Genomic DNA, 11,956 nt, shown 5'->3' with positions numbered 1-11,956 from the left:
TTATCAAGCGTTAAAACGCTACAATGTGGCAGTCCTCAAGGAAGTTGCCTTGAACCATTATTATATTCAATATTTGTAAATGATATGCCACATAGTTAAAAAACAAATGCAAGCAGTTCCATTTATGCAGATGACACTACAATATATGCTTCAGCAAGCAATGCCAAAGACCTCAGCAGTCTTCTTCAAAGCGAGTGAATGCAGATTTCTGAATGGGTCACGGTAAATAAACTGAAACTAAATGCATCCAAAACAAAATGTCTAATTATTTGTTCAAAGACACAGATTAAATATTTCTTTGCAGGGTGCAGATATTGAACAAGTTAAGGAGGCCAGATTGCTCGGAGTTATAATAGATGAAACACTCTCTTGGTCAACTCACATTAGCAATATTGTAACAAAAATGAGCAGAAGTAGTTAAATTATTAGACGGAATGCCTATTTTTTTAACTGATACAGGTACCAAGCAAGTCATACAATCGCTAGTTTTGTCACATCTGGACTACTGTCCAGCAATCTGGTCAAATGCATCTAAACAAGACTTAAATAAAATACAGCTTACTCAAAATAGAGCTGCAAGACGTGCATTGCATAGCTCAATTAGAAACAGTGTTGAAAATATGCACAAGGAACTGTCATGGATGAGAGTCAATGAGAGACTAGTGTGTAGTCTTATTTTGTTTATGAGAAATATTTATACTTTACATAAACCTGTGTGCCTCTTTTTGCAGCTGGTGCTTACTAGTGATGGTCATGGCTATGGCACTAGACAAGCCTTGAGGGGTCGGTTCGCCCAGCCGAGACCCCAGAACTGAAGCCTTAAAGAAAACTGTACTGTACAGGGCAATGTCCTACTGGAATAGACTTCCACAGTATTTGGTTTCAATGACCAGTAAGGTGGGATTCAAGAGGAGACTAAGAGGGGCTTTAATGCAAAAAGAGGTTGATTTTGATTGGGTCTAATCTGTGTCTAATGAATGGGTTCTTGTGTTGGGTTACAGTATGTGTTGATTTGGAATGTCTTTGTCTAGTGGTTATGAGGAGTATTAGAGTATTAGTGTATGGAATGTCGTGCTGTTTTTGAGCACATTTGAGTTTTCTCTGAGATGTCTCCGTTTGTTGTTTTATTGATATTTGATTTGTTATTGTTCTATATTTGTTTGTATGTCTGATTTTGATTGGTTTAATGTTCTATATTTGTTTGTATATTTTATTGGTGTTTTATTGATATTTGTTTTGTTTTTATGTTGTTTTATTGATTATTCTTGTTTGATTTTTATATGTTTGTATCCAGACCCCAGGAAGAATAGTCGCTGCTGAGGCAGTGACTAATGGGGATCTGAAATAAAGATGCGTCTCCTGGTGCGTCTCAAACAGTCCACCATCATCCCTGTCCCAAAATCCAATAATATCTCCTGCCTTAACGATTACAGACCAATTGCCCTCACATCCGTAGTAATGAAATCATTTGAACGCATCATTCTCACCCACCTCAAAACCAGCACCACCCCCCTCATGGACCCACATCAATTTGCCTACAGAACCAACAGGTCTGTGGATGACACAGTCAACACAGCCACTCACCACCTGCTGCAACACCTGGAAACCCGCAACTCATACGCCCGCATTCTGGTTATGGACTTCAGTTCCGCATTCAACACAATTATCCCAGCCAAACTCACCAATAAACTTCTGGACATGAACATCAACCCCTGCATCTGCCACTGGATCCACAGCTTCCTCTCCAACAGACAGCAGAAGGTCAAAATAAATAACATCACATCCCACCCTTTATATCTCAGCACAGGAGCCCCCCAAGGCTGCGTCCTTTCACCCTGGCTTTTCTCCCTATACACCAACCTGCTCATATCCCTCCACAACTCCGTAAAAATATATAAATATGCAGACGACACAACCCTTATAGGCCTCATCACAGACAATAACGAAACAGAATACCGTACACAAATCAACCACACACTCACCTGGTGCACAGACAATAACCTCCTTCTCAACTCATCAAAAACCCAAGAACTCATCATAGATTTCAGACGCCAGCCAAACCCCAAAACCCCCATATCCATCTCCGGCAAACCCATAATCACCACAGATTCCTTCAAATTTCTCGGCACTCACATAAGCAATAATCTCAAATGGAAAACCAACACAGACCACATACACAAAAAAGCAAATCAAAGACTCTTCTTCCTCCGCCAGCTTAAGAAATACAGAGTCAATAAACATCTCTTGCTCCGTTTCTACCAGGCCATTATACAAAGCATCCTCACCTTCTCCATAACTGTTTGGTACAGCAATCTGGACACTCACTCAAAAAACAAACTACAAAGAATCATCAATAAATCCTCAAAAATAATCTGCACCCCCCTCCCTTCCCTCGAATCACTCCACCGCCAAATTACAATCAGGAGAGCCAGGAAAATCATCTCCGACCCCACTCACCCAGCACACCACATCTTCCAGCTGCTGCCCTCCGGGAGGCGCTACAGATCCCTGACCACCAAAACAACCCGGTTCAAAAACAGCTTCTTCCCCACTGCCATACGGACACTGAACTCCCTGTAGCACCCCCCCCCCCCCCCTGCAGTACCCCCCGCAACCCCCCTTACCTCTGCTGACATGGACATGGACAAACTCACAAACTCTGAACTGTATCTATGTAATTGTGTTTTCTTTTATGTACGCTGTAAGTGATGTTATATGTTCTATGTTTTTGTGGTTTTATGTTTTTATGTTGGAACTGCTATGAAACCTGCACTGAAACTAAATTCCACCAGCCTGGCTGTGTGGTCATTAAATAAATTGATTGAAATTGATTGATTGATTCCAGGTAGCGGGGGTCAGTGGGAATCATTGCATTTTTATATCATTGTTTCACCTAATTTTCCTATTGTTTTGGGTCATCCTTGGCTGGTAACAAATAACCCTTGTATTAACTGGTCTATGGGTTAAAAAGGATGGTGGCCAGCATCCTTGCATAGATTATCGTGGTTTAAACGACGTTTCTATTAAGAACCGTTACCCCTTGCCTCTCATGGACACCGCCTTTGAGGACAATGCCTATAACTTGATTAGGATTAGAGAGGGGGATGAATGGAAGACTGCGTTTAACACGCCCAACGGGCATTACGAGTACCTAGTCATGCCCTTTGGCTTAGCTAATGCTCCTGCAGTCTTTCAAGCGCTGGTCAACGACGTGCTGCGGGACCTAATAGGAGTGTCTGTCTTTGTTTATCTAGATGACATTCTTATTTTCTCTCGTGATATTTTTCGCAACATCAACAGCAGGTTCTCCAGCGTCTCCTCCAGCATCAGCTGTTTGTTAAGGCCGAGAAATGTGTGTTTCATACAGACACTGTGTCCTTTCTGGGGTTTGTATTAACCCGGGGCGATCTGCGTATGGATCCGGCCAAGGTGAGCGCGGTCCTAGACTGGCCTCGTCCCTCTTCGCTCAAACAGTTGCAACGTTTTTTGGGGTTTGCTCATTTCTATAGCCGATTTATTCGTAACTTTAGGGCCTTGGCTGCTCCCTTAACGGCTCTCACGAAAGCATCTCTCCCAGGCTTTGACTGGTCGCCTCGAGCCGAGACAGCTTTCTGTGACCTCAAATGTCGATTTACCTCCGCCCCTGTATAGATTCACCCCGACCCGGAGGTTCCGTTTCTGGTAGAAGTGGATGCCTCCGACGTCGCGGTGGGGGGGGGGGGGGGGGGGGGGTCCTCTCAGAGATGCTTAAAGGACGGGAAAGTGCATCCTTGCGCTTTTTTCCCCCACGTCGTCTGTCCTCGGCCGAGACAGTGGTTGGAGGGGGCTGCACACCCATTTATTGTGTGGACCGATCACAAGAACCTGGCTTATATCCAGGGGGCTAAACGCCTTAACGCTCGCCAAGCTAGGTGGGCGTTATTCTTCACACGCTTCCGCTTCTCCATCTTCATTTCGGCCCGGGTCAAAAAACGTCAAACCTGACGCACTCTCTCGCCAGTTCGATCCTACGGACAGAGAGGAGATAGTCCATCCCATTATTCCCCAGGCTCTTATTCTTGCTCCTGTGTCATAGGGCATAGACAGGGTGGTAAGGTCGGCACTGGCACTGGCACGGGAACCTGATCCTGGGGGGGGGGGCACCCCGGGGCGGCTGTATGTGCCCAAGGCTGCGCGCTCACGACTGTTGCAATGGGCACATACCTCCTTCCTTACCGGTCACCCTGGGGCCGCCAAGACCCTGGATTTCAGGAGGTTCTGGTGGCCCACAGCGGAGGGGGATACACGTTCCTTTGTGGCAACCTGCCCGGTGTGTGCACGCAGAAAGACCTCTCAGCGTTCCCCGGTGGGTCTCCTCCGTCCTCTTCCCATTCCCAAACGTCCCTGGTCACACATATCCTTAGATTTGGCCTTACGACTATTTTGGTGGTGGTGGACCGCTTCTCCAAAGTGGCTCACTTCATTCCTCTCCCCAAACTCCCCACGGCTCGGGAGACGGCTGACCTAGTGGTGCAGCATGTTTTTCGGGTTCACAGGCTTCCTTTAGATATAGTCTCTGACCGGGGTCCTCAGATCGCCTCCAGGTTCTGGAAAGTGTTTGCTTCCAGTCTCGGCGCCTCCGTCAGCCTGTCATCTGGGTTTCATCCCCAGTCTAACGGGCAGACGGAGTGCGTCAACCAGGATCTGGAGGGCGTTCTGAGGTGTTACGTCTCCGGTAACCCGGCAACATGGAGTCGGAAGCTGAGGTGGGCAGAATATGCTCATAACACTCTTCTCTCTTCCTCTACGGGGTTGTCGCCTTTCCAATGCCAATATGGCTTTCAACCTCCCCTTTTTCCCGAGCAGGAGCAGGAGGCAGAGGTGCCCTCCGTCCATGCTCACATGGCTCGCTGTCGCAGGACCTGGAGCCGGGTTTGGGCGGCGCTGCGGAAAGCCTCTGTTAGGGCTCAGCATCAGGCCAACCGCAAGCGCCGTCCGGCCCCGGTTTTCCGTCCGGGACAGAGGGTTTGGCTTTCAACTCGAGATCTTCCCCCGGGTCGAGTCCAGGAAGCTGGCTCCACGCTTTGTGGGTCCCTTTAAAGTGGTTCATCGGGTTAACCTAGTGGCCTACAGGTTGTTACTCCCAACTTCCATGCGGGTTCATCCGACGTTTCACGTTTAGCTTTTAAAACCCTTCCTCACTTCGCCCTTGTCCCCGCCGCTCCCCGCCGTTCCTCCGCCCCGCATCCTTGATGGACAGACGGTCTACACTGTGCAGAGGATCGTGGGTTGCAGGCGGAGTGGTAGGGGGTTTCAGTTTTTGGTGGATTGGGAGGGGTACGGGGTAGAGGAGCAATCCTGGGTGCCTCAGAGGGATATCTTAGATCACAGTCTTATTGATGACTTTCGTCGACTGCATCCCGAGGCCCCTGGATGAACGTCAGGTGCCATTCGTCGGGGGGGGGGGGGATACTGTAACGTTTGGGTCTTTTACTCTCTCCTAGGAGTAAAAGCTCCTAGCGCCACCCTGGAGTATTTCACCCTCTCTATTCTTCCAGGTTGTCCTGATTGCTGATTGACGCCTGCTGTGTGTTTGACTCTCTTTATAATGGCCTTGTGTTTATTCTCTCATTTGTCAGTTCTTCATCTAACGTTACCGTGAGTAGCTGTCTACGGAGAGTCGTGTCGCTCCAGGCCTGGAGGATGCGGCTGGCGTGTTTTTGATTAGTGTTTAATTATTTATTAGTTTGTTTTTTCTTTTGATGTTTCAAAAATAATGTTTTTGTTGAGAAGAGCAACTACCGTCTCCGCACCTTTCTTCTGTACTGCATTTGGGTTTAACACACCTACCTGAGTCGTAACAGGTAGCCATCTTTAAACCACCGTTTCACATGATGTACAATATAAACAACACTATTCAGAATAAGTAATTCAATAACTGCTCATGTAATTCAATAACTGTATATGTTATATATGCAAGCTTAAATGAGTAATTCTTTGATTTTTAGATGCCTATTGGTCACAGAAAAAGCTGTGATGTTTTTATTTATGAGAAATTGGCACCAGCCTCCGGTTGTAATTAGCTGGTGATGCTAGTCTCAGGGGAACAAGATGATCTCTCTCGACACGGCATGCAAGTCGTTCTGTTTACTTCTGAACCCTGTAGTGATATTAGGAATATGCAATAAGACTATTGAGCTTAATGAACATACGTAGCAAACAAATGCCAACAAAAGAAACAAAAGCATTGCTGTGAAAACTTTCTGAATGTCCAAAAAAAAAGGCCCCTGATTAGTTATTTATATTATATGATATATATGATAGGCTTATAAAACTCGTGGACATTCCCTGATGCCGGCTAACCTGAGTGGATCCCTATGCGTATCCTGACGGGCACATCGGGCATGTGGCGCATCTGGAAGCTTCCCACGGAGCTGAGGATGTTGAGGGACATGTTGGCGATCTCAGCCGCATGCTTGTTGCCGTTCCTCTTAGGCAGACCTGACGCCACCATGTAAGCATCACCTATGGTCTCAACCTGGGGAAGAGGAACAGGACTTCCAGTGTTCAGTTATATTGTCACACAGCCGTCACTGTCGGCAGAAAACAGGTTGACCTTCAGGAAGGTTATTGGACACTGTTCTGAAACTTTTTATTTGTATAGCACCTTTCATACAGGAATTGCAGCCCAAAGTGCTCCACGGCAGTGGAGTAGACAGAATAAAAGCAATGCAGAGAATAAGAACCAAACAATAACATTGACTCACACAGTATAAAACCTGACAGTGTTACGGTTTCACCTTCACAACCCTCCATACCTGTCGTACACACCCCCTGCACTTCGGCGCATGCTCTACGGGCACGCAATCGGCATAGGTGATAGGAATTACGCTGATGGATGGAGACTCCACACCTGCTCCTACTCATCCACTCTGCACTACAAGAAGCCTGGTTCTCCGTTAATTCAGCATCAGATCTTCCCTAAGAATGGCCTGGCAAGTATCCTCTATCTTACCTGTCATTATGCTGTTTACCAACTATGTATTGAGATCTCATGCCGTTGTATTTCCCTGTATACAACCCTCCTGTGTTTTTTCACATGTGCAGTGTTTTTTCGTGGAGACTTATTTAGTTTTTCTCTCCGTGTCCTCCACAGCCCACTAAAGACGCACACACCACTAAATGCCCTACGGGGGTTGAACATTATCCTGTCTCCCGTTGTGAATCCTAACAGACCGTCTTTTCTCCTGTTTGATACCCACACAATTTAAAACCTGACAGTCTTTCTTCCTGCTTGATACCCACACAGTTTAAAACCTGACAGTATTTTCTCCTGTTTGATACCCACACAATTTAAAATCTGACAGTCTTTCTTCCTGCTTGATACCCACACAGTTTAAAACCGACAGTCTTTCTTCCCGCTTGATACCCACAGTTTAAAACCTGAGAGTCTTTCTTCCCGTTTGATACCTACACAGTTTAAAACCCGACAGTCTTTCCTCCTGTTTGATAACCATTAACCACACAATTTAAAACCTGACAGTCTTTCTTCCCGTTTGATACCTACACAGTTTAGAAGAACCTGACAGTCTTTCTTCCTGTTTGATACATTACCCACACCGTTTAAAACCTGGCAGTCTTTCTTCCTGCTTGATACCCACACAGTTTAAAACCTGGCAGTCTTTCTTCCTGTTTGATACCCACACAGTTTAAAACCTGAGAGTCTTTCTTCCCGTTTGATACCTACACAGTTTCAAACCTGACAGTCTTTCCCCCTGTTTGATAACCACACAATTTAAAACCTGACAGTCTTTCTTCCTGCTTGATACATTACCCACACAATTTAAAAACCTGGCAGTCTTTCTTCCTGTTTGATAACCACACAGTTTAAAACCTGACAGTCTTTCTTCCTGCTTGATACCCACACAGTTTAGAACCTGACAGTCTTTCTTCCCGCTTGATACCCACACAGTTTAAAACCTGACAGTCTTTATTCCTGTTTGACACCCACGCTGTTTAGAACCTGACAGTCTTTCTTCCTGTTTGATACCCACAGTTTAAAACCTGACAGTCTTTCTTCCTGTTTGATACCCACACCGTTTAAAACCTAACAGTCTTTCTTCCCTGGTTTATGGGTCTAGGGTCATAAAGCATGTTGGATGTTGGATGTCAGCTGACCTTTACAGTGTAAACAAGAGGTATGAAGAGGCATGGAGACAACTTTATAAGTATAAAGTTGCAACTTTTGTCATTATCATAGATATTCCTAGTCAATGAAAAACCCTAGAGTGCAGTGGTCCAGACAAACTACAGAGGTGTTTGAAATCAATTAATTAAACTGATGATCAATGTTTATGGGTATGCATCATACTGGAAGAAAATGCATTTTGCACCTTGTAGTGCATGGTTGCAGAGTACAGTGTCAAAAGGCAATGTCATCAAGAGATATACGAACCTTGTAAACGTCATGGTTGGCGAGTACGGCGTCGAAGAGCGTGTAGAGGTCATTGAGGAGGTCGACCACCTCGATGGGGTCACTGAGCGAGGAGATGGTGGTGAAACCCACGATGTCACTGAAGTAGATGGTCACCTGGTCAAAGTACTCCGGCTCCACTGTGGTTCCTGTCTTCAGTGCCTCCGCTACAGAGCTGAGGACAGAGGAGGAAGTAGTTGAGGATGGAGTGTAGAACAATGTGTGTGTGTGTGTGTGTCAGTGTTGTAGTCACAAAATCTCGAGTCCGAGTCGAGTCTCGAGTCCCCAGTGTTTGAGTCCGAGTCCAAGTCCGAGTCACCAAAGAAGAGCCCGAGTTGAGTCCGAGTCGAGTCCCCATTACCCTAGTCCGAGTCCAAGTCATCAAGGTTGAGTCCACTCCACTCTGGCAGTCAAAGAACTGACATACAAATAAAAAAGGTCTACATTAAACATTAATGACACATTTGAAAGGGAGTTTATTTACTTGTGACACAATAGCAAAACAAATGCACTAGCCACCAATATCTTATGCCAAATGATTTGGGCCTATTACAATTTTCTTTTATTATAAATAACTGTATTTATCAATTAACAAGTCAGAGTCCGAGTCTGCACCTTCCGAGTCAATGGTCGAGTCCAAGTCCAAGTCCAAATCTGAGTCATCAGTGCTCAAGTCCAAGTCGAGTCACGAGTCCTGAAAATCAGTCCTGGACGCCTGTACGTTAATGCCAAGCAAGCAGTGCAAAAATGCTTCCGCATTCGTCACCGCACGCTAGTGCGGTAAAGCGCCCTTCTTTTCAGACAAATGCTACCGTGCGTGCACCGGCGGCGGCGTGCTCGCTCAGGTGCGTGCGTGCGCCGGCGTGCTCGCGCGAGGTGCCCGCGCATGCGACACGAGCGGAGCTCAATATATATAAGTCACCGCCCCTTATTCAGTATCCAACAAATAGCTCAATTGGCAAGGACACATGGCTGTGGATCCTATGGCTTGTTTGCTGGCGAGTTCGAATCCCATCGAAAATATTTTTTAACGTGATTTTTTTTTAACGTGTATTCTTTCGCCGATTAAGGTTAGGCATTGTTTCGGAGTTGGTTAAGGTTAGAACGGTTAAGTTTAGGCGCTGTTAAGGAGCTGGTTAAGGTTAGAGTTTGTCAAAGAGAATGGCAATATAATTTCTATGGTTAAGGTTAGGCATGGTTAAGGTTAAGGTTAAGGTTAGGCATTGTTTCGGAGTTGGTTAAGGTTAGAACGGTTAAGTTTAGGCGTTGTTAAGGAGCTGGTTAAGGTTAGAGTTTGTCAAAGAGAATGGCAATAGACAGCCTATTTCCGCGAAAATGAAAGGCGCATTACTGCATGCCACTACGGTAAATTTTTGCACTGCTTGCTTGGCATAAAGCTACACGCGTCCTGGACTTGAGTACTACAACACTGGTGTGTGTGTGTGTGTGTGTGTGTGTGTGTGTGTGCGTGTGTGTGTGCGTGTGTGTGCGTGTTGACTCACGGTGGGAGCATCTCTGACAGCAGTTTCTCTGTCCTCTGTTTCTCCACCTCCAGCTCCTCTGTCCTCTCTCTGATCAAGTCCTCCAGGTTGGAGCTGTACTGCTCCAGCATCCTCAGCATGGAGTCAATGATGTTGGTCTTCTTACCCTTGTTGATTAGCTTAAACTGTTGCCATAGAATACATTATGCTGAACAAAACAAGTGACGATATATACAGTATAGTACTACTACCACCACCACTACTACTATTACTAATACTACTACTACTACCACCACTACTACTATTACTAATACTACTACTACTACTACTACTACTACTACTACTACTACTACCACCACTACTACTACTACTATTACTACTACTACTACTACTACTACTACTACCACTACTACTACTATTACTACTACTACTACAACTACTACTACTATTACTACTACTACAACTACTGCTACCATCACTACTGTTGTGAAGGATCAGATTAAACCGAATATGTATATTTATTTATATATATATATTTAATTGTATTTGTATATCGTTTGATATCCCCTGTATATTCCTTGTACAATATGCATTGAATATCCCCGTTTCTACTAAACAGCCCATAATAGTTTCATTCTACCATTGGACGAGAACCTGGCGCCAGGTTGCCATACCCCTAGGTCCAAGTTCAATCGTGCCGCCTAACATGTCGAGGCAACCCCCCGGTTCCGCGCAGTAATATGCCGGGAGAAATACGTGTGGTACTATTTGTTCATAGCGCATATATATATGGCGCTCGTAAAGTAGAACTTTCTTTTAGTCCAGTTCTTTACCCTCCAACAGAGTGACAGACGCAAAAGCCTCCCCACGAAGCACGTGCGGTGTAGTAGGGCCTACTTGGCCCAGAATAGGCATTGAGATATCGTGTAGATTAATAGTTGAATGGTCATAGTTTGGCACCATACCGTCGAGTTGGACGTATTCTATTAAGCTAATAATAGTCTATTTATGTATGGTGCATCGTTCGGTTCGAGTTCTACAGTTATCAGTACCCCCATCGTTCCTGACGTTATCTGGACGCTTATCCAGGCTGGTCAGACCCCTAGTGGTGATTGCATCCGAGGAGCTCCGGGTCAAGAGCGACTGGACCTGTATATTGGATTACTCTACCCGACGACGGCGAGCCTTCCACGGCTCTTGGATTATGCTTTGTGTGCTTTGGTTATTCCATGGATAAAGGCCAACACTGTCGAGTGTTGGAATTACCCCCCGGAGAGGACTACAGGTGAGGCGGCGCTCTACACGTGAGGTCGCACCACGTCTCTCCGTTGTGGACCGGCAGATACCGTTCCACAGAGGGTCCAGCTGTATTCGTCTGCGGCCCGAGGTTCTGTGGGCACTGTGTCTAAGACTTTGGATTCTCCCAAGACACCGTCGGCCAGATGGGATACCGCCAGCGGCTTCTCTAACCCCCCCCTCCTACTGTCTTACAACCAGCGGGACCCCCCCCCCCCTTAGTGTATCCAGCTATAATCATTTAAGTACTATCGCTATCGTTTCCTAAATATTCCAGGTTGTATACTTACTTCTGCGCAACCAGAGATTGGACATTCAATGTTGATTTACTTACGAATACTCATTTGCCATAAAAGTGCATACTCAACATTTCAAATCATAAATGTAATTAAGTGAATGTTGTATACACCCTTTGCTGTATTAAATATTCGATTTGGTCCATTTGTGTTGGTTCGTTTCATCAGGTGGGAAAGTGTTCATCATACTTATATCTTGTACTGGGTGGCCAGAAGTTAAAGTACATGAGGTAGTGGTATTAAATATCATATCTAACAATACAGTCAGGGAATTGTACCCCTCAGCTACAATTGGTCCTTCGAGCCGGATGGTAACTAGTGTAATATTAATATAGTGTTATTAATATCGAAATGGCCTATGATGAACACTCCACGAAACGATCCTCCTAACCTAGAACGCCCGCGGCGCAGACGACAGACACCTCAGTACT

At 45.6% G+C, this 11,956-nt stretch overlaps 1 protein-coding gene across 1 annotated transcript in view; it reads right to left on the bottom strand.

The window, feature by feature from the left end:
* gucy2f (guanylate cyclase 2F, retinal) overlaps window positions 1–11,956 on the bottom strand; it is a gene marked incomplete at both ends in the record, with an annotated part of 42,155 nt that overhangs the window by 4,325 nt on the left and 25,874 nt on the right. Inside the window, 3 exons of the mRNA XM_084312243.1 lie at window positions 6,343–6,517; window positions 8,435–8,627; window positions 9,955–10,118. Of these exons, the coding sequence (XP_084168369.1) occupies window positions 6,343–6,517; window positions 8,435–8,627; window positions 9,955–10,118 (532 nt within the window). The remainder of the gene's footprint in view (window positions 1–6,342; window positions 6,518–8,434; window positions 8,628–9,954; window positions 10,119–11,956) is intronic.

This window comes from Notolepis coatsorum, assembly GCF_963971535.1.
Source record: "Notolepis coatsorum genome assembly, chromosome: 1".
Taxonomy (NCBI): domain Eukaryota; kingdom Metazoa; phylum Chordata; class Actinopteri; order Aulopiformes; family Paralepididae; genus Notolepis; species Notolepis coatsorum.
The sequence above is the reverse complement of the archived record's forward strand: the minus strand, read 5'-3'. Positions and strand labels throughout refer to the sequence as shown.